Source organism: Zootoca vivipara, chromosome 9, assembly GCF_965207765.1.
Source record: "Zootoca vivipara chromosome 9, rZooViv2.hap1.1, whole genome shotgun sequence".
Lineage (NCBI taxonomy): Eukaryota > Metazoa > Chordata > Lepidosauria > Squamata > Lacertidae > Zootoca > Zootoca vivipara.
The window spans coordinates 15,517,303-15,539,321 of record NC_142592.1 but is presented as its reverse complement, the minus strand read 5'-3'; the positions used below and the strand labels follow the sequence as shown (position 1 = coordinate 15,539,321).

Genomic DNA, 22,019 nt, shown 5'->3' with positions numbered 1-22,019 from the left:
GCCTCCATAGGCTGGATACATTTTAATGTGGTTTTCAGAGGTGTAGAATGTGAATGTATGTTTTAATCTGTTTTTATATTGCTTTTTTATTGATTTACAGAGTTGTTTACGATTCATCACTGATAATTTTATTGTTTTCTTCTCTTTGTAAACCATTTTGAGGTGTGCTTTTTTTAAAAAAAAAACAATCAAGCAGTGTATTTTTTAAAAATGAAATAAAGAAATAAAACAAACAAATAGCACTGTCACCCATCCATTTTTGGCCAGTTTACAAAGCGAAAAAGCCACCTTTAATAGCTGTGATCAGTGGGATTAAATGTGGTTTCTGTCTGACTCAGCCTGCTGACTTCAAGCTTTGTAGCATAGATAGGATCGGGAAACACAACATAACTTGGGGGTCACTTTGTCCAGTGAAAAAACAGCAGTGTAACTGCTCTGGGATAGTTTTAACGGAGGGCAGATTTCCTAAACAAATTAAGCTCCCACAGGATTATATTGAATTGATGATATTGATAAAAATCCACATATTTTACATAGAAAGTTTCCCTGGGGGGGGGGAGCTTCCCCTCTCCTTGCAAAAATTCGATTCTCAAGGCTCTGCACTGTTCATAATGTTGCCTTGAGCCTGGAAAAGTGGAAGAATAGGACTGAAAGAGTCATGAATTACACTCATTCATCTATAAATGTCAGTGGTACCAGTATTAAATGCTAGCATTGTTAACTACTTTGTTGCCAGTAATCACCAAGGAAGCAATTATTTGTAATTATTTATATGTTTGTTTCAAAGACTTTCTTCTTCTTCCAACCAAAGTGTTATTTATTTATTGCATTTCCACCCCAACCTTCTCCTGACTGCCTTGCTCTTCCCCCTCATGGTTTTTTTTATTGTATTCTTTGCTGATTACAGTGGAACCTCAGTTTTCGAGCGTCTCGGAAGCTGAACAATTCAGAACCCCGACGCCAAAAACCCAGAATTGCTTCTGTTTCCGAACGTACCTCGGAAGTCAAACGGCTCCTTCTGCTGCATCTTTTTTCCATTTTTTCAATGGATTTTGCCGACCACCCATGTCGAACGGTCTTCCGGAACGGATTACTTTCGGAAACCGAGATTCCACTGTAAAATTAACAGATATCTAGGCCATAACCTAGTAATGCACACCATAGTCATATCCAAGTCCCATCTGTGATGTTTCATGAGCAAGTCCACCTCACCCGTTGCAATAATGATCGTGGAGGAGCAATGTGCCATAGCATTCAAATGACAGGATATGACACTACAAAAGTGAATCAAATTTTGTCCACACTCATAAACTGTGCTGATTAACTATATAGAAATCCAATGCAAACATTCATACACTCTGCTCATGGTTTTATCCTATCTACTACATTTGCAGGTCAGTTTTGGCCTATACCGCAGGGACAGGGAACCTGTGGCACTCCAGGTGTTGCTGAACTACAACTCCCATAAACTCTGGCTATTGGGTGTAACTTCTGGGGCTGATGGGAGTTGTAATTCAGCAACATTGTGGGGGAAGGCAGAGGAGGTTCTCCACAACCGTGTTACCATTACTCCCTTTATAGTGCAAATTTTACCCTTGACGCTCCGGTAAATTTATAGGAAACATTGACGGTTACACACACAGCATGGTGCTACACTTCCCAAGCATTTTTGTGCTTCCTTGAGCAGAGAGACTCATGAATAATCTAGAGAGAGAGAGAGAGCACTCAAGATTCACAGTGCCTTAACAACAATCTTGTTTCGTTCACATATTATCCAGCGAAGCATACATTACGAGAGTGGAAACATACAAAGGGAGGCGCCGCTAGTCCCCAAACACTATCTGTATAGTATACCAAAATCCCAAATCAGCTCTCTTGCCAATTCAAAAGTTTAAAGCTGTCCTGCCTTGTTGTTACAGGTAGGTAGCTGTATTGGTCTGACGTAGTCGAAACAAAAAATAAAAGTAAATTCCTTCCAGTAGCACCTTAGAGACCAACTAAGTTTGTCATAGGTATGAGCTTTCGTGTGCATGCACACTTCTTCTTCTTCTTCTGGGTTGTTGGTTTTTACCAGTCTTAGGCTGCACAAAGCAGTCTGAGTCCTCAGCTATCTAGGACGATGGTAGTTCCAGATGTTGTAGCACCGCAAGTCCACTCAGCTCCAGCCAGCATGGCCAATTGTCAGGGATGAGAGAGCCCACACTGACTACTCTGAGTAAGGCACATTCCAAGCAACTTGTGATTTCAATCTGCAGCATCTGCCATGAATTTCCCCTCCTGAATGGAAAGCCCTCGCTGAATTAAGGGACAGCTTGGTTCAGCAATATTCAACCGTTTCCTTAAGTTTACTAAGGTGGAAACAATTTGGTTACTGGTGTACTTGTAACTAAATTGGGTAATGAGCAGAATTTATTAGATTTGTGCACTTTCTAATTAATGGAGTGTGCAAAAGTGGGAAGGCTTCTAGTTTCATTTTTTAAAAGCATCATGCATTAAGGGGGGGGGATAGAAAATCTTTTCACCTGAAACAAATTTAAGGTACTCAAGGAGGCAGTTTGGTAATTTACCTTCTCACTTGTTGAAACTGTTGTCTCAGTATTAAGCTTAAAAAGTGACCAATTTTAATTTGAAGTAAAAGAATTGTAGGGACTAAACCAGGTAATCACACACGTCAAGTGCTAACACACCTTAGAAACAACCAATTCTCACAGATTGTCATGGGGATAATATATCCCACCCATATTAAATAAGAATAATAATAATTCTAACAACATCAGTGGACAATAGCAGGGTTATGATTAGGAAAAGGTGACAGGTTCTCCTTCTCCTTCTTAAAGAATTCTTTCCAAAATGTGATTCAAATAGCACTGGGGGACCTAAACAATCCCAAGTCTTTGTTACAAAGACTTGAAGTGAAAGCATCATTGAATTTCGTAAAGGACAACAGGAAATAAGAAATGGTGTGTGACATATATGTTTCATCTAAGAGGGCACATGTATACCTACTGGTTCTATGCAACTTAGTTTCCAGATAAGTACAGACCAGCCCTAAAGATGTGTCTCCTAGGCACAGATGAAGTGCTTATAGCTATATGTACTACTGTACAATGGCTTCTACATATTGTAGCCCCCAGTGCTAGGGGGCTATAATACCCAGAGAGATTCAGAGTTTGAGGTACAGACTGCTCCACTGAGGAGAGAACCCTCTGTACTATCTCCCATCCTCTATCTGCCAGAGGATATGGTTCTAACCTTGGGCTCATAATATGGGTCCCAAACAGCACCTCCAACCCCACAACCTCACAGAAGCCAATGGATACCGGCAAATACCCTTTAGCAAACAGAGCCGGCACCTCCCTCAGAAAGGTGGGGCCAGTTACAGAACAGGCTTCCAAAAGCCTACAAAAGATTTCAGATAGCTTCAGGTGTCTGCAGAGGCAATGTTCCTCTGTTAGTTGCAATAGGACCCAGAGCTCCAGCTGGCAGGACCCACCAGGAGCTGTCCGTGGTCCTGAAATCCCTCTGCCAAAGAGACATGAGACATGGGAACACAGGATGCAGCTTTAGATGGAGTCAAATGTTGTCTACAAAGACAAGCAGTGGCTCTCAAGTTTCAGACAGGGAGCATTCCAGTCCTACCTGGAGATGGCAGGGATTGAACCTGGTACCTTCTGCATGCAAAGCAGGTGTTCTAGCATTTAGCTTGCCCAGAAGGAAGTCGGACTGTATTCACCACCTCCAAGAGCCCCAAGCATCACGAAACATGATACTATGCTTCAACTACCTCTTGCTGACTGTGCAACCTCACCCATTTTTATCTTGTTCCACTACCAACTGAACTCAACAATAAGTGGCCTTTATTTTTTTTTGCTCTTAACGGCAAAGCGACACATAGAAGCCTTTTCCAGCACAGATTTAAGCTGTAAAAGTTACACCTGTTTAATTGCTGTGTGCCTGGTTGTGCTTTAAGAGCAGGATCAGAGGCTGCATAAAATAAAATAAAAAACTGGCAATCTTTTGTAAAGCTTTGTACTAGTTTTGCTTAATTTTGACTCACATTATTCTGACTTCCTTGCTGCTGTTAAGTCATGTCCTTTTAGTTATTTTTTTAGCACATCTGGAAAGTGATTGAATAACAAATCTATGAATGAAGTGGGTCAGGAACATAGTTCAAAAACCCTTGCATTTTTAATCTTAAGGACCAAGGACAATGATCCCCACCCCCATTCCTTGTCAGGTGAACATTAAATGCATCTCATAGAAAAGATAGGTGTATTATTCACAAATTCAGGTAAGGTGTGTGTGTGTGTGTATTTCAAGATGGCCCAAATATAAAAGGTGGAATTCAGCTAACAAGCCCCATCAGCAGAAGTCCTGTGTAATGAGTCTCGCCTCCCCATCTGCCCCCCAAATTGGATTGCAGGGGCTGGAAGAACTTTCAGAACAGCGCACAGGAGGAGTGGAGAGGGGATCTTTCTGTCTGGCAAGCTAATATTCCTGCACAGGTGGAATGCTTGTATTCCACTCAAGTTGTATCCAGTTACTGAATGAAAAAATGCTGACTTTTTCCACTTCTCTTTATGGTAGTAGTAAATAGATGATGCCAGCTTAGTAGGGATTTTGCATAAGACATGAGACAGCCAGCAAAACATGCTATCAAATTTTCTGAAATTTGACTCAATTTATGTTTGTAATGAAAATTGGGAGTGGAGGGCGGAAATTATGCACCACACATTGCAAGCCTTCAAGTTTATTGTCACTAATTCTGTAGCAAATTCTTACATCTCACCCCCTACAACAGCACCATCACTTACAGCAGGAATTATACACACAGACTGACGACATACCCTTAGTGTAATTTTAAAAAAAACAACTGTAAAAAGAAAATAATGGAATTACAGGCAATACACCCTGATGTGAGTGGAAATTCCATGGATCGAAAAGAACATAATAACTTAATCTACATCTATGTGTTAGAAAGGAAATACCCATTGTAGAAATATCAAATCTTCTGACTGTACATTGTACATTGAAAAATTATGGGATTTGTTTTAATAACACAGGTTATTTCCTTTAGATATACAAGATTGGGAAGCCACTGTGCAGATATCTCTTGACTTCCAATTCAGTGCAATAATGTAAAACTAGAGGTATCCAATAATGGGCAGGCACCAAGGAGCCAGGCATACATTTGTAAATATAGTCTGCTCTAGTGCTGTTTAAAAATAAAAATAAACAATTGCTACTCATATAAGAAGAGAGAATCAGCCTTCCGCTATCAATACAAGTTATTGCCAAGAGTGCTATGCAATTATGACTCATTCAGTTTTGTAGTTAATGCAAAGAAACAAATGACGGCTTTCCTCATTGTGGAAATAATTTGGTAGAGCCGTTAAAAAGCTGCTCAGCAAAGAATGAAGCTCAAGTATTTTATACTATTTATAAAATAACAAATTAATGTCCCATGAAAGGGGCTCCAAACTATTCTTAAATACTTCAAACCATATATTTTCATAAAAATAGGGAGAACAATAGGGAGAACAATGTGCCTGGTTCAGCCTACGTTAAACAATTTCAAGTCCCATTGACTTTGAAGGAGATTTAAGAATATGCTTCACTTTCTTCCACTGAAATCAATGGGGTTATTAGTATTTGTCGACCACTAATTGCTACAGGGGAAACTGGTGGCACAATAGAGAATCCTTTGCACATTTACTCACAAGCAACTTCAATGTGTTCAGTGAAGGTTCTTAGGTTAACTGTGATTAGGATTCAAGCATTATTTCTTCCACTCCTTCATTTATATCCCATCTTTTTCCCCCAACATGGAACAGAAGGCAATGTAAGTATGGCTCCCCCACGGCCCCCCATCCAGGAACTGACTAGAATCAGACCTCCATAGCTTCACCAAGGTGATGGCTTCATGCACCATTTCCTGGGACCTCAGAAACGCTTAGCATGAGCTGGATCATTCTCAATGTAGGTTTGTTTGTTTTTTAGCAGCCAATTATTTTCTAGCAGAAAATTTTCTAGCAGAAAATAATTAAATTAAATGATTAAATTATTTTCTAGCGGAAAATAATTAAATTAAATGATACATAGGAGTGGCTTCTGCCTTCCCTTCAGACACAGAGCACTAGCACCATATATGAAATGATTTATAACTCCACATTGGCAGTATGTCTTTGTTTTTAGTGACTAAAACTTATTTCTCAAAGCAAATGTTAATATGCAAACCAGTTTACAGTAGGCCTTACAGGACTTCCGTTTGCTTCTTGTTCCTCAACATAAACTATGTTGAAATCAAATCGAATCGTAAAACCCAGGGTCCCACCGAAGTCGACAGAACAACCCCGACCGATTTTGCAAGTTGGACCTGCGTGTTGATCAAAAGGGTGAGTTAACAGTGAGTCCCAACAGAGGCAAATGTGGACATTTCACGACGTATAGTACTGAAAGGGGAGAGTTCAAGCTCTGTGGTATATTCATTGTCATTATCGTCACTTGTGACGGTGGAGGACTTTTGGATGCACTCGTCACAGCAGCAACAGCAACACTCCATAAAGGCTCGGCTGAATGGTTTACAAAGACAGAAAAGGAGAACCGGAGTCACACAGGATTTGAAGAACAACAGAAACTGGCTAATAAGGTGCAGAAGGTCCATAGTCTGCTGAGACACCCCCGTGGACATGTAGGCGGTGACAATGTTGCAGATGTTTTCAGGAATGATGCAGAAACCATATAAAATGGTCAAAGCCACAACTGTGCAGTTCATCTGGCTTTCCAGTTGAATTTGCCGCTTGTTTCCCCTCGTGCAGGCCTTCTCCACCTTCCGGATTTTCCTCGCCGTCACCAAAGAGCAAGTGATGGTAAAGAGGGTAGGCAAGCAGAAGTAACAGCCAAAATACCACCAGAGCCTCGCGCCATCGTACGTGAGGGCTAAAACGTAGATGGTGTCCGGCAAGTGGGGAGAGATCTTCACCACGCACCTTTCCACAGGAGGGCTCCCACTGGCTTCGGAGTTTTCTCTAGTCAATTGGCGCAGAACCACCTCAGGGAGCGCCAGCAGCAGAGCCCCGACCCATATGACAGCCAGCTTGGCGGTTGTTGACGTACAGTTTTCAATCATCTCGTAATACATCTGCACGTTCGTGGCGGCGCGGAAACGGTCTATGCAGAGGGCACATAACGTGAAGGTAGTTACTCCAAGGGATGCCACCTGGATAGGGAGAAATACAAAAGTGAGTTTAAATTTGAACAAGGACTTGAAATATGCACCTTAATAGAGAGCAGAGGTAGGCAATATGATGCGCTCCAGACTACAACTCCCATCAGTCTCAACTCGCAGGGCCTCCTCAGTAGTGGTGCCCGCCCTGTGGAACGCCCTCCCATCAGATGTCAAGGAAATAAACGACTACAGTGGTACCTCCGGTTGCGCACGGGATCCGTGGGCATTGCGATGTGCTGGGGATTCTCGATACGCTGCGTGACCGGAAATTCTAAAATCGCTCTCACGATTCGGTTTCATATTGATACATCACCCAGGCCTAGACCTTTTGCATGCGCTCTTACTGTTTCCGGTTTACTCTATGCAAATTTCCCATTGGTTTTAATACTGAAAGGTGGCTCTTCCGAAGGTTGTTTTTTTGTAAATAAATCTCTGTCAAGATGCACTGGAGCTTTGAAGGAATACAAACAGGAACTGCTAAAGATTTTTCTACCTCCCCCCCCCCGAGTCTTGCCTTTATTATAAATTAGCCCAGCATCTACACAGTACATCAATAAAAACAAAACAAAACAAAAAAACAAGAACACCCTTAAAATATTGGACAGCTGGCTGTAATTTTTTGCTTATTTAATGTTCACTGAGATAATTAAGATTCTATAGCAGGCACATTTCAAAAGGAAGGCAGATTCCCATCATAATTTTGAAATATTCTTGTTTATGTACATCTCATAAAAAGTTCCGCAAGGACAGAGTGTGTAATTATATGCAATTATAGAAATGTATCCCACACATTGGCCTTCAGCATTTAATGGGCATATCTGATTGCTAAAAGTCAATATCCCTGCAAAACATGAGGCACTTAGGATAAAACCTGGTAAACTCTAGCTCAACTAAGCAATTCTGATATTTCTTCTCGAGAATCATGGAGCCCTGCAATGAGAGACACGCTTAATTATGCCACAGCTGAAGAACGGTAAATATATTTTTTTCGGTAGGCAAATCTATTAATTTAGTGAGTTAAACTGTCAGGGATACAGTCGAAGGAAAAAGCTTAGCAAACACAAACCAAATGTGTAGTTTAATTGAGAAGCAGAAAACATATGCCCCCATTTTGAGGTAGTAAAGCTTAGGTCAAAAGAACAGGCCAGGGCTAAAATAGCTAACAAATAAGCTGGGTTGTTGTTGTTGTTGTTAACATCACAGAGCTACTAAAACAGAAAAAAATTAAGTCTTGTGACCTTGGCTTCAAAACCCATCCATTCTTAATAGCGTATTCCCGTACATTTAACTATTAACTCAACCGACATGAAGGCCAAGTTTCAATCATCTCTCAGTTTCAGTCTCTGAAACAGAAATTGCACAATTGCTTAAAAACCTCACCGAGTATTTCTTATGACAGAATGAGATTATTGTTTTTAATCCACTTCAAAAGACACGTTGCGAGTGATATACCAGTGAGCGATGTAAGCGCTGAAGTACTGTACGTACCATGATGCTCTGGTTGGGCAACTATTGCTATGCCCCATATTAAAGTTTTGTGTGACAGTACAGAAAGTCTTATCAACTGCAGGGTTGCTTTTGTTTTAAAAAAAACAACCTGCATTAATAATTGTCATCATTTCATATATTGCATTTTTAAAAAATTGCAACAGAATCCAGCACCTTCAAATGCGTTATGTGCAGCGACTCCACCCACCCGCCTCAAACACAGCCTTGTAAATAAGTCCACAGACTTTATTAGCCTGCTGGCAGAAGAGGCAAGCTAGAGGCTGCTCTCTTCTGCAGTAGCTTGCTAGATTTCTAGGTTGGGAATAGAGAAGGTGCTCCCTCTCCTCTCTGCCAGCCCAATGTCCTGTATGGACATTCTTTCTTGCCTGTCCTAAGATCACCCTTGAAGACAAAGGTGACCTAATATAGTCAGGATTGTGAGTCGAGAGCCCGCCACCCGCATAGGGCGAAATAAGACACAGAGACATATTAATTTAGGTTAATGGGCAAAATAAGGCCACAACTTTATTGGCTACAGCATGTGAGAGGCATTGGCTTAGGCATTGGACAGAACCACCAATGCATGACTCCACCCCGCTCAGCGGGGAGTCATTTTGAGGGTTAAAAACCAGTGGGAGGAGCTTGTTGATGCAAATACAACTGGAAGCCTCCCCTGACATCATCGGCGGGCATGCCATGGCCCTAGCCCCCAGAAGGGCATCAGACAGGATCCACGACCGCCAGATTCCTTTAACGGAATACCCAAAAGAGGAGTGTGATGGCCACACCCTATCCTCCAGCACAGTACACATATTCCAATGCCTAACCGCCACCCGCACCAAACGAGGCTCGCCGCCAATACCCTCACAGCTGCAACCAATCCCTAATGCTTTTGGTGATATCGGCCAACCACACATCATTTCCTTGATCGGAAAGATGAACGCCATCATTGTGAAACAGAGCCAACTCGCTGAATCTGATGTCAGGGTGCTCAATCACATGGCCATTCATATAACACAGTTTGCGAGCCACCACACGATTCAAGAGCTGTTACCTTGGTGGAATATAGTACAAGATTAGCACTCCTTCCCATATTATTTGCAAACATTCTTTCGTGGAAGCAAAAAAAAATAAGCACTAAACTTGCCCGATATTCTATTAGAGTCCCTACAGTTAGGGAAACAACATGAAAACGGAATAAACTTCCATGTGAATGCAGCCTGGGTTCTTCAAGAAAGTTCACATCAACCATAAAATATCAACAAAATAAAACTGTGAATTCATGCGCGCACACTAATGAGATAGATTGGTCCACTCTTAAATTAGCATTTGTTCTAATGGTTCCTTTGGGCACTGATTATAGGTCAAGTGAAAGTGGGAGACAGTTAGTTTATGAAAAGACAGAGAGGTTCCTAATTTATACCAACAAAATGAATGGATTTAAACCTGGCTATTTTCAAGCTTTTCAGACCTAGGACAAACATGTGTTTGGGGACCCATTTCTTAATTTTTTACCATATAGTTACACGGTGACGGGCCAATGCCAACATCAGAACCCCCCTGAATTCTGAGTGAAGGTGTCTGGGAGGCAGAGAAATTCAGGGAGGAAGGACAGAAAGGAAGGTTTTCTTCCTCTGAGGGAAAATGGTCAGTGGAGGTGCTGAAGGAAACTGGCAAGTGAGATGAAATGGCCCTTGTTATTATTATTATTTTTATTATACTACTAGAATGATAAATACATTGGGAATTGAAAGGAAGGAAATAAGAGAAGGAGGGTGCTAGAGGAGGAAGAAGTGAATGTGAAAAGAACAGGGAGGAGGAATGAAAGAATCTGGCAGTTTGGGGGTGGGAATAAGGTGCAAGCTGAGTGTGGAAGGAGAACAGGAGAAGAAATTACAGGAGATTGGTAAGAAGCATGTGAGGAAAGGAAAATATAAAAGAAAAAGCTCTCTCTGCTTATACAGTACTGTAGTTTCTGGATCAGCAGCTTCTTACTAAAATGGAGAGTCTGAGTCACGTCAGCTCCAGGGCAAATGTCTGTAGTTAAGCTTGAGGAAAGCTGCACTATGGAACACCTTGCCAAGTAAGGAAAACACTCTGGCATATTTTAAAGTAAATTTCCAAAGGTGGATTCGATATCAGTAGAAAGTGAAGCCAGTAGCTGCCAGCTGATTATGCCAAAATCGACCTCCACGTGCCAGTACTCTGTGACTGCATCTACCTGCACCACCATTTTGTGAGCTGTGGGTCTTCTCAGCCATCTCGACTCGGCCCTAGGGATAGAAGGGTTGAGGACCCCTGGTCTCTCCACTATGAATTGCCCTTTCCCAGTTCATTTGATATTGCATTTGTGTTAGATGTAGTCTCAAGAGCGCTGGAGCTGCTTTCCCATTAACAGAGACGCACTGCAACTTGCAGCTGTGCCTGTATGATACAACTATGTGGCACGGGCCATCTTTTCCACAGAATTGGCACGTAGCTTACACACAGCTGGAGTGACGTCTAAAGGGCACCTAAGACCGGGGATTCTGTTGGTGGACTGGCTGCACGTAGATGCTTTGACCAACTTGCCAAGTTGGCGTCAGAAGTGGTGCTGAGGTCTTGCAAGCTGTTGGCATACAAGCTCCTTCAAACTAGCATCATGGTGCTATTGGTATTGTTGCCTTGTTGTTTCTGCGCTACAGATTCTGTGGTACAGTACAGCACCTGCTCTATCTGAAGAAGTGTGCATGCACACGAAAGCTCATACCGAAATAAAAACTTAGTTGGTCTTTAAGGTGCTGCTGGAAGGATTTTTTTATTTATTTTGCTCTGCATGTAAGAAGGTAAAGGGGCCCCTGACCATCAGGTCCAGCCGTGTCCGACTCTGGGGTTGCAGCGCTCATCCCACTCTATAGGCCAAGGGAGCCAGCGTTTGTCTGCAGACAGCTTCCGGGTCATGTGGCCAGCATGACAAAACTGCTTCTGGCAAACCAGAGCAGCGCACGGAAACGCCGTTTACCTTCCCGCCGGAGCGGTCCCTATTTATCTACTTCCACTTTGATGTGCTTTCGAACTGCTAGGTTGGCAGGAGCAGGGACCGAGCAACGGGAGCTCACCCCGTTGCAGGGATTCGAACCGCCGACCTTCTGATCAGCAAGCCCTAGACTCTGTAGTTTAACCTACAGTGCCACCTGGGTCCCAATGTAAGAAGGTGCCAGGTTCAATTCCCAGAATCCCCAGGTAAGGCTTGGGAAAAGACCATGGTCTGAAACCCTAGAGAGATAACACTGAGCTAGATGGATCACTGGTTGGACTCCTATGTACAGCTTCCAATGTTCCTTCTCAAATTTAAAGAGCAATCCTGCCATCCTCTACTGTGTAAACTCAGAAGGGAGCTTAATGCCAAGGCTAGCACAGGCAGAACTAATTCTGTAGCACAGAGATAACAAATGTAGCTTTTTTTACTCCCCCAATATTGCTGACCTCTGTTTTCTGCCAAGTCTAAGACAAATCCTTTTCTGTTTTGAAATCTCAACATTCAGAGTTTAAGCCCGATACAAGTATTTGTGGATCACGAAGAGCCAGCTCCGCTGTTACTTTTTCTGCATTTGCATCTTTTAAGATGTGGGGAGGGAACTGGGAAATGAACAGTGAGAGACGCAAGCCATTCTAATATCTGAATGATCAAAAACAAATCTTACTAGCTGGTCAAAAGCTTGGCTGGCAGAACACTGGAATGCTTGCCAGGAAGCAAGGATTTAAATGGAACTTCAGGCTTTTTAAGAAAAGAAAATGTGGGACACAGAATTAGCCAGCTACATTAGCCCTGTACCTATCGATCTTATGACACACACAACTTGCGGACTTGTGGCTGGAAGCCCAATCCAATTTTCTCTGCCAAATTCGCTTTGAACCACTTCAACAAAATACTGTAGTATCGTGGAGCACTGCTCCAGTCCTCCCCACACTGCAAAGGTGCCATGAGTAGGGGACACGTAGCATTTTAAGTCAGAACATGGACTGGGGAAGTGCACTGCTTCTGTTTGTACACCTGGTTGCAAGGAATTGCTTTAGATCCAAGAATAAGCATGCCTTTAAAACTACCGTTATTTACCAGTGAAACAAATGGCCATTTTATGACAGCCCAGGTGTGTGGAGGGAAGACCTGTTTGTTGCAGAATTCTCTCCTCAAAACCCACTTTGACAAATCCATTTCTCCCGCTGACTGCAGCCAGCCCTATCCAAGCAGTTCTAGCCCTTATCTTATAATGGGGCAATGGGATGTACAAGATGATCTTGCCCCCCCCCCCTCTGGAGTGTAGTAGGCTCCACCTCTCTGGAAGAGCTGGTTAGTGAACCAAAGGTGCCTTACCTTTGCTTTAATTTCTGTGCAGGTAGGGAGACAGGCATGGAAGGGGACTCACCACTGAGTTAGAGGAAGTGGCAGGCCTGTGTGGTTCGACCAGGAGGGCTCTCAATAAGATAAGCAGCCTGACCGTTAGCCTTCTCAGAGTCTTCTGCCATCCACTACAAGTGCCCCAGGTCATGGTTCTCAATATCTCTGCATATCACAGAGGGAATGACCACACCCTCCAGACATAAAAAGCATGTGAATAATCCCTCAAAATGCACCATCTTTGTTCATGTGGCATATTTTCATTATCTTGAAAAGATAATAAGGAACATATTACAAAATCAAAGGGAAGGTGATGGTGGGGAAAGAGTTTAATATAGATAGGACATTTTTGAGTACTTCTTCTACTATCAATTAAAATTTCCCTGTGGCCAAGCCAAGAATGTGCTTTACACAGAGGCGGCCTATACTTTAAATTTTAAAAAATGCAGATTCAGAAAACAATACCGGCAGCGACCGTTTGAGGCGCTTCCGATGTGTGCGTGACTGCACATGCCTCCCACCAAACCTGGAAGTGACCCCAAAATGTCATAAAAGGGGTGGAAGACAGTGGGGGGGGGCAGGGTGAGGGCAGAACGGGCTATTCACAGGCTTCTTCAGTGGTGTTTCAAATATACACGATTTCACATAAACATGTGGTCCCTTACAACGTAAGCCCTGTGTAAATTGGGGGTTGCCTGTAATTGCAAAGAACATTTTAACAATATATAGCGCAGAAATATATATGAAATTTTATCCCTTTTTTTGCATGTTCTCATTACTATTTTTCTGCATAATTAGCACCTACTCAGCTGTAGTGATGGGTAATTAAAACACAAATAGCTGCACTGGGGGAAATGCAGTATTGTTAATTTGGATTAAGTAACCTCCTTGTGGTGCAATTGGTTGGTTAACTTGCAGGCTCATAAACTGATCCGCCTACTAGGAGATGTGTCTCTTAACAAGTATTGTTATGTATTCAGCATCAACAAAACTCTCACCAAAGGAGTCATTTATAGCAGTGTTTCCCAACCAGTGTGCCTCCAGATGTTTTGGGACTACAACTCCCATCATCCCTAGCTACCGTAGCAAGACCAGTGGTCAGGAATGATGGGAGTTGTAGTCCCAAAACATCTGGAGGCACACTGGTTGGGAAACACTGATTTATAGATCACTCAAGTTTGTGTGAGTGTGAGCCAAGGGGCCTTTATCAGTGGAAGTGGCCTGTAAATAACTACCTTACCAATAGCATAATACCTAGGGTGAGAAAATGTCACAACCATTTGTACCTGTTTGCAATCTATAATATGAATTCTTCCATGGATCTACTCTACAACAATTGATTGCAGCTTAAATGTTACATGTTGTTGTTATTTTTTGGTTCTATTTAAGGCTGCAAGTTTCATTCCATAAGAAAAACTCCCAATGAAATCCAGGGCTCTCCTCTGTAGAAAATGCATTGAGGCTGCAGCCATGAAAAGCAATTTCTTGCAGTCTCTTACTAATTTCCAATATATGCAAACTGTCTGAAGAACACAAACAATACATTTTCCAGACAGCATGGTCATTTTACTTGGTATACACAATTTAAACTGTATACAATTTTCAGTTGTTTTGTTTTTAAGCAGACTTGCTATTACACCACTAACAAAAGAGATTTCAAATGAAAAATGCAAATGCGGTAAATGAATAATATTGTTTCCATAGCAAACTAAAGTTTCGGAATAATTTCAGGAGAAAACACTAGAAATTAAATAGCTGCTTTCCATTGTTGTTGTTTTAATTAGCTAAAGGCAAATTAACATAAAATTGGATTTTAAGGTTTTAAAGAGAATCCCTCTCACAGCAAAATGCTTTTGTTTATGGTCCAGAGACTTGACGAAACTAATGCAACAGAATAGACCACACCCAAATATTCCTAGCAACTTGTCCCAGGTGGAGCTTAGAGATTCATACTGGAAACATGCCAGAAGCCCAAGGCCTTAATAAATCTTCATGATTTTGTGGCATGAAACGAACATGAAATCCATAATTTATTAGGCATGAATACTGCAGAGGTTGGGGCAAGCTTGGTTAAACTCTTCATAAATCTTTGTTTAGATCCATAGCTGTCAAGTTTTCCCTTTTCTCACGAGGAAGCCTATTTAGCATAAGGGAATTTCCCTTTAAAAAAGGGAGAACTTGGCAGCTATGTACATGTCATACTGGTAATGATTGGATCTTTTGAGCATATAGATAAGAGAAGAAGAAGAGAGAGGAGGAGGAGGAGGAGGAGGAGGAGGAGGAGGAGGAGGAGGAGGAGGAGGAGGAGGAGGAGGAGGAGTTTGGATTTGATATCCTGCTTTATCAGTACCTGAAGGAGTCTCAAAGCGGCTAACATTCTCCTTTCCCTTCCTCCCCCACAACAAACACTCTGTGAGCTGAGTATCTTTAGAGAAGTGTGACTAGCCCTAGGTCACTCAGCAGATGCATGTGGAGGAGCGGAGATGTGAATCTGGTTCACCAGATTACGAGTCTACTGCTCTTAACCACTACACCACACAGGCAAGTTCAGGTAATCTTGCCTACCAGCCTTCTTTTTCCTTCAAGGCCACCTACATGATAAAAATATCCATATATTACTGATGACATGGGAACTAGTCAGAAGGGAGATATGGCAATCATACCTCAAAGATGAAATATGGGTTGGACTTCAGAGAACAACTCTTTGAACACAGCAGGATGAGAAGTGCTCGGCTCAACAGTTAAATTGCCAGCGATAACCCAATTGCTTCACCTGCACATGAGCATGCAGCAACATGAGCATGGGTTGAGCAACAGTGTGCTAAGTTACTGCCTTTGTACACTCTGGGGGCTATAGAACATAGGTTATTCATGGGAGTTTTCTCCCACAAAGCAGGATGGGAACCTCGCTTACTTAAGAGGGCAAAAGTTGGCCATTTGTCCAGCCTCTATTCACTTATAACATCAGACAGTCTCTTAAATTGGGTAGCTCAGAAACACGGCTCTAAGTATACCAGATTCATGGGGAAACTCTAATACAGGCTTCCTCAACCTTGACCCTCCAGATGTTTTTGGCCTACAACTCCCATGATCCCTAGCTAGCAGGACCAGTGGTCAGGGATGATGGGAATTGTAGTCTCAAAACATCTGGAGGGCCAAGGTTGAGGAAGCCTGCTCTAATACCCAAATGGGACACAGTAAGCCCAGTCCTGTTTTAGCATGGGTCTCCCCCCCCAAAAAAAAACCTGCTTTAGAAAAACAGAGGACAAAGAGGGATATGTTGTAATTAAGAATGATACAGAGGAAGTGAATGGGAAAAGATAGTTTACTCTCTTCTGTCATGTTGATCATCCAATAAATATTTATTGGACATAGTGTCAGGACAGGTAAATAAGGTACTTGTCATCCAGCATACACAGTTGCCTTCATATCCATTGGTTTCCTGGAAATAATTGTTTGGACATGGTTGGAAACAGGATGATATGATATGAGTCCTCAGCATGACCTATTGGGACTTTTCTTAGAGAATGAAAACTTGCAACTCTCCCAGCTCAGCTACAACTCCCATCATCCTTCACCATTGGTCTTGTTGGCTGGGTTGATGGGAGCTGGAATTCAATAACATCCAAAGGGCTGCAGATTCCCCCATCCACATCTTATATTCTTAATACCACAAATGCACCTTTAAAATAAAAAAAGCAAAACACTGACCTAGTAAGGAACAGGGGAAAGTTCGCACACATCCTTGCAGGTTTACAATTTCATCCCACTCATTTAAACAATCTCTATGCTGCTTTCCAGGATCACAGATCCTCCCAGAATTGCCTTACGGTGAAGAAATCACAACAAAACCAAATGTAGCAACTACACAGTTAAAATCCAGATATGGATTTCATTGACAATTGCCTGACGATGACTAGACTTACAGTAAAGGAACACTGGCAGTTGTTAATGGGACATCTAACTTTATAAACAGCTCTGGTTACATGGTGAAAAGGGATATGTTTATTCAAAACAGCTGTGTTGTATGAGGAGTGATGCAGTTTAGGGCTCTACCCTAAAGGAGAGCATTTTCACGTCACAGATCAAAGTTGTGACAGTTACAAGTTGTTGGGCAATGATCTTCATGCTGGTGCGCCTCCCAGTACAACAGGATTGGGAAGAAAGAGAAAAAGTTCACACCCACACTTCCATTCCCATGCTAGTCAAATTTAAATACAATTCAATGAATAGTTTCATGCTTAACAAACAGGATCTCCTTCTTAAAATATAATGAGAAGTGTGTTGTTGTTTTTCATCTTCACTTACCCCACTGGTGTTAGTTAAATGGATATTGTGTTTCTCTCACACATAGCCTGCCAGAATTACTCTACAGCACTATCAGCCAGCTTGTGGGTGTGGGTGTGGGGTACACATGCGCCCCAGTAAATAAATAAAACAGACAACCTGAATGGTGGCAACATTCTGGCCAGCTGGCTGAAGGCCTGGCAGAGTATCTGTGCTCTTGCCAAGAGGCAAGGATTTAAGTGGAACCTGAGGCATTTAAAGAAAAGAAGACAGAAGCGTGGCGTTTGGAACTAACCAGTTACATTAATAATGCATCCATCAGTTTGATGGTTTTCTGACTATCAAGCCACATCCTTCAATCCATTACTTTCCAACCTGAGAATGAAAATATTTTTCATCTTCTGCAGTAAAACTGGCAAAAGCAAGAGTTATAGGCAACTTCTCTCTCCACAACACACTAAGCGTGGCTTCTTGAGCATCAAGTACTTTCATATATAGTCAATGCACACATGTGAAAACATGCATGTATTTGAATTAGATGTACCCTGATTATATGTTCCTTTTTAGTGTGAGTGCAGGATCGGCATCCTTTAACCGTGGTTTTTTTTTGGTAGCCCAGTCCATCAATTAAAGTGAAATATTTGGATTTAAGCCTATTAAACACCGATCTAAATGCATTTATATGGGAAGTCAGTTCGACTTAAAGCCATAAAACATGTATTTCCAAGTAAGGTTTATTTGAATCACTTCGAATCCGCTTTTAAAATAAAAATGCAGGGGGTGAACAGTCCAAAAATGGTTACCCCATCTTCCAAACGCAGCTTGTCTTACTAAATGCCCTAAGCGAGTACAGGTAGCAATCCTTACATGCAGCAGAGAAGGAAGCTCCCATGCATGAGGATCAGAGCCAACTTCAATCGACTTACATTCACATCATGAGCTTACAATCAAGGTGCTGATCTCACTGAAGCCAACAGGACTACAGCAACTCAAAACATAAATACTCTCGCTGAACCAGTCAAAGGTGGGTGGAAGAATTATGAAGCCGCTAAGCACCACCTGAGTCAAATAAATAAGCAAGCAGAAATATTTCACGTCTCCAAATTAACATGACAACATCCAACCATTAGGTTATGAAGAACAACTGATGGGAGTGAACAGAACGTTCCTGGAAGAATTCTCACCCCAGGAGAGGGATAATTCTTAACTACTGTGACTGTTCAGCCATTATGGGAGACCAAAGAGCAACAGGACAAACGATTCCAGCCTGTGAAAGCCATTATGAGATTACAGGTTATTGCATTCATTGTGCTTACCTCGATGTACGGTACAATTTTGCAGGAGAAATCGTCCAGCAGCCACTTTTTGGTGAGCTCTTGAAAGATTACCAAAGGCAAGCAGAAAAAAATGATGAGAAAATCCCAGAAGGCTAGGTTGGCCAGCAAGGAGTTGGAGATGCTTCTCATGTAGTAGTTGTGACACACGATGCACATCACTGCCATGTTGCCCATTATCCCAATGCCAAAGATCACTACCGACAGGCACATGACCGCGTAGGCACCATAGGATTCCTCAGTCAGCGGGTAGAAAGGGTTCTTGACCCGGGCTGGTCGGAATGTACCATTCCTGAAAGAGCCATCTGTGGAACCATTCAAAGGCAATGCCTGGGGAAAATCATTTTCTGGCCCAGGAGAAGGAGTCATCTGGCTGTCCATTGAGTCACTGACGTTCCTTACAAGGCTATCCGTGAGAGCCTTGACTTCTCCTGATCTCCCTCTGTCCTGGGACTGCCCAGCTCCCCTCTTGGTTCTTACATGCCTTCCTGGGTTTCTACTGCCTTCCTTCTTCTGTACCTGTGCCCCAGGGAGATCAGAGTATCTCCCAGCCTCCAAGACTACAGAAAGGTCTTTATTCAGCTGGCTCTCGCCACTTCCTTCCAAAGGGCCATTGGAATGATGTGTGGCTTTCAGCGGGTGAGTTCTTTGTTGGCCAGTTTGTGCTGCAGTCCAGCCCCTGGCACGATCATAACTCTCCAAGGGACCCCAGTCCCCCAAATCTCCAGCTGTAGCCTTGGATCTAGCTAAACGCCCTTTCTGCAGGGAAGCCTGAGCAACACTCCCCAAAGGGAAGCCACCCATAGTCCTGGGTGCCACCACTCGCCAGGGCAGTGGAGTGACCGCCTGGCACCACGATCCACACTCCCTGCCCTTTCTGCCAACATCAAGGCCATCTCCTTTTACTGGCACCTGGGGAGATGTTCCATGGGCAAAGGCAGACAGGGCGCCCAGAAGCCAAACCAGGCCAAGGGGTGTCGTCTTGACAAGCTGCATGGTTTAGGGTAGGAGCTGGGTCCCCTCCAATGCTTCTTTAGTAACACCCACTGCCCAAGCTGGTGGAGCTCCCAGTCACACCCATTTCACCCATAAGCTGGACCCAGGACTCCTTTCCAGTCCCAGCAACGCTCAGATGGGCACCATTGCCATATTAAGAGAACAAGGGTCTAGAAAAACAGCACTGAGCTGACCTGAAAAAAAAAGATAAGCAGAATGATCCGGAGAATGGTGGATAATAAATCATAGGGTTCCTTCCTTTGCACAGGCTTCATCAAGTTCGACTCATGTCCTCAGCAAACGTATCCACGATTTGGAGACAAGAGAAGAGCCCAACCTCACCCAGAAAAATAAAAGAAAGAAATCTCCTTGCCCAGGAGAGAGGGGTGTGTGTGTGTCTTTTCCACCCCCTCCTGCAGCCTCTCGGGACAGGTCTTCAAAAGTTGCATCAACCCCGATCGCGAACGGAGGCTGCGAGTGCAGACGGTCCTGCTGGAGCCACGCACGGAGAGCCACCCGGCGCTCCGCCTTTCCCAGCGACGGTTGCCTGGGGGGTTTTGCTCGCGCCCTTCCGAGCTCGCCCTCAGCCGCTGGCTCGCCATCGGGGCGCGATCCCCGGGGGGAAGCCGCGAGCCAAGCGCTCCATCGTCGCCGCTCCCAGCGGGTCGCGCACACAAGCGGGTCGCCGGCGCGCGCGCGATCAAGGCGCTTCGTGCGCCTCGGGAGGAGGAGAAGCCCAACAGCTGCGCCGGCGAAGGAGCTGAGGCGGAGCTGCGGCGGCCACCGAACGAAGCATTTCAGAATAAGGAGGAGGACAATGAAACGAGAGCGGCTTCCCGCCCCACTGGCGCCTGCAAAGTTGCCTTGGGTAGCGGCGCCAAGTTGGCTGGCAGGGGCGCCCACAGCAACGTGTTGCTGCTCCCTCCAGTCTAAGCGGCTGGGCGGACTGAGCGGAAGAGGGACCCGCCGCCGCCGATGCTGCTGTCCGTGCGCGGCTCTGGGAAGCCTGTGAGGGAGACGCAGCTCGGCTCGGCTTTCTTAGCTTGGGCTCTTCCCTCCCTCTCCCCGCCTCCGGGCTACCAGACGCGAGCGCACGGCTTCCCCTGGCGGCTTACGCTCTCCTCCGCCGAGCCCTCACGCGAGCTCCCCCCTTCCTTGCGCGCTTTGTGGCGGCTTCTGTAGCGAGAAGAGGGAAGGGGGGGCGGGAAGAGAGGCGGGCGGCAGTGCGCACGCGCCGCTCCCCCAGGGGTCCGTCGCGAGCGGCGCTTGTCCCTCTCGCCCCAGATCCTGAGAGGAGCGAGCCGGAGGCGCCTCGCGGGCGTTTCTATTCATGGCGCCTATTTCTCTCTCTGTCTCCCTCCCTCTCTCTCTTAGGCGGATGCTCTCCTGGGAACAGGGATGAAGATGGCATTCGACCCTCCTCCACATAAGACATTCGACCCTCCTCCCCATAAAATATTTGAGGAGGCTGCCCATGGGCTCCTCCTGGCAAATAGAAGGGGACGAAATGGAGGCAGTGAGAGATTTTACTTTCTTGGGCTCCTTGATCACTGCAGGTGGTGACAGCAGTCATGAAATTAAAAGACGCCTGCTTCTTGGGAGAAAAGCAATGACAAACCTAGACAGCATATTGAAAAGCAGAGACATCACCTTGCCTACAAAGGTCCGTATAGTTAAAGCTATGGTTTTCCCAGTAGTCATGTATGGAAGTGAGAGTTGGACCATAAAGAAGGCTGATCGCCGAAGAATTGATGCTTTTGAATTATGGTGCTGGAGGAGACTCTTGAGAGTCCCATGGACTGCAAGAAGATCAAACCTATCCATTCTGAAGGAAATCAGCCCTGAATGCTCACTGGAAGGACAGATCGTGAAGCTGAGGCTCCAATACTTTGGCCACCTCATGAGAAGAGAAGACTCCCTTGAAAAGACCCTGATGCTGGGAAAGATTGAGGGCACAAGGAGAAGGGGACGACAGAGGACAGGATGGTTGGACAGTGTTCTCGAAGCTACGAACATGAGTTTGACCAAACTGCGGGAGGCAGTGGAAGACAGGAGTGCCTGGCGTGCTCTGGTCCATGGGGTCACGAAGAGTCGGACACGACCAAACGACTAAACAACAACAACTTAACTAACTGACCAATTGCGTCACAGATAACTCAGTTCTACTGCGCCCCTCCAACATAAGAACTGCTATCCAAAATGGGCTATACCCAGTGCTTTTTTTCTAAAAAAAATGTTTAGGGGTACAGTACTCTCATTTTCCTACTCATATTGAAATACTGCCCCTCAATGAGGCCAAACTTAGATT

At 44.1% G+C, this 22,019-nt stretch overlaps 1 protein-coding gene across 1 annotated transcript; it reads right to left on the bottom strand.

Annotated features, from left to right (window-relative positions):
• Window positions 1-5,820: 5,820 nt before the first annotated feature.
• On the bottom strand, window positions 5,821-20,777 carry GPR37 (G protein-coupled receptor 37). The gene is made up of 2 exons (XM_035128404.3): window positions 18,698-20,777; window positions 5,821-7,219 (listed from the first exon to the last, which is right to left on the bottom strand). The coding sequence occupies exons 1-2, from the start codon at window positions 19,709-19,711 to the stop codon at window positions 6,401-6,403; spliced, it is 1,833 nt and encodes a 610-aa protein (XP_034984295.3). The 5' UTR covers window positions 19,712-20,777; the 3' UTR covers window positions 5,821-6,400.
• Window positions 20,778-22,019: the final 1,242 nt, after the last annotated feature.

Excerpts from the sequence above, each read along its gene's own strand:
- GPR37 (XM_035128404.3), bottom strand. The coding sequence starts at position 19,711 with ATGCAGCTTGTCAAGACGACACCCCTTGGCCTGGTTTGGCTTCTGGGC. Across the intron at positions 7,220-18,697 it reads AAATTGTACCGTACATCGAG|GTGGCATCCCTTGGAGTAAC; the intron begins GTAAGCACAATG and ends CTCCCTATCCAG.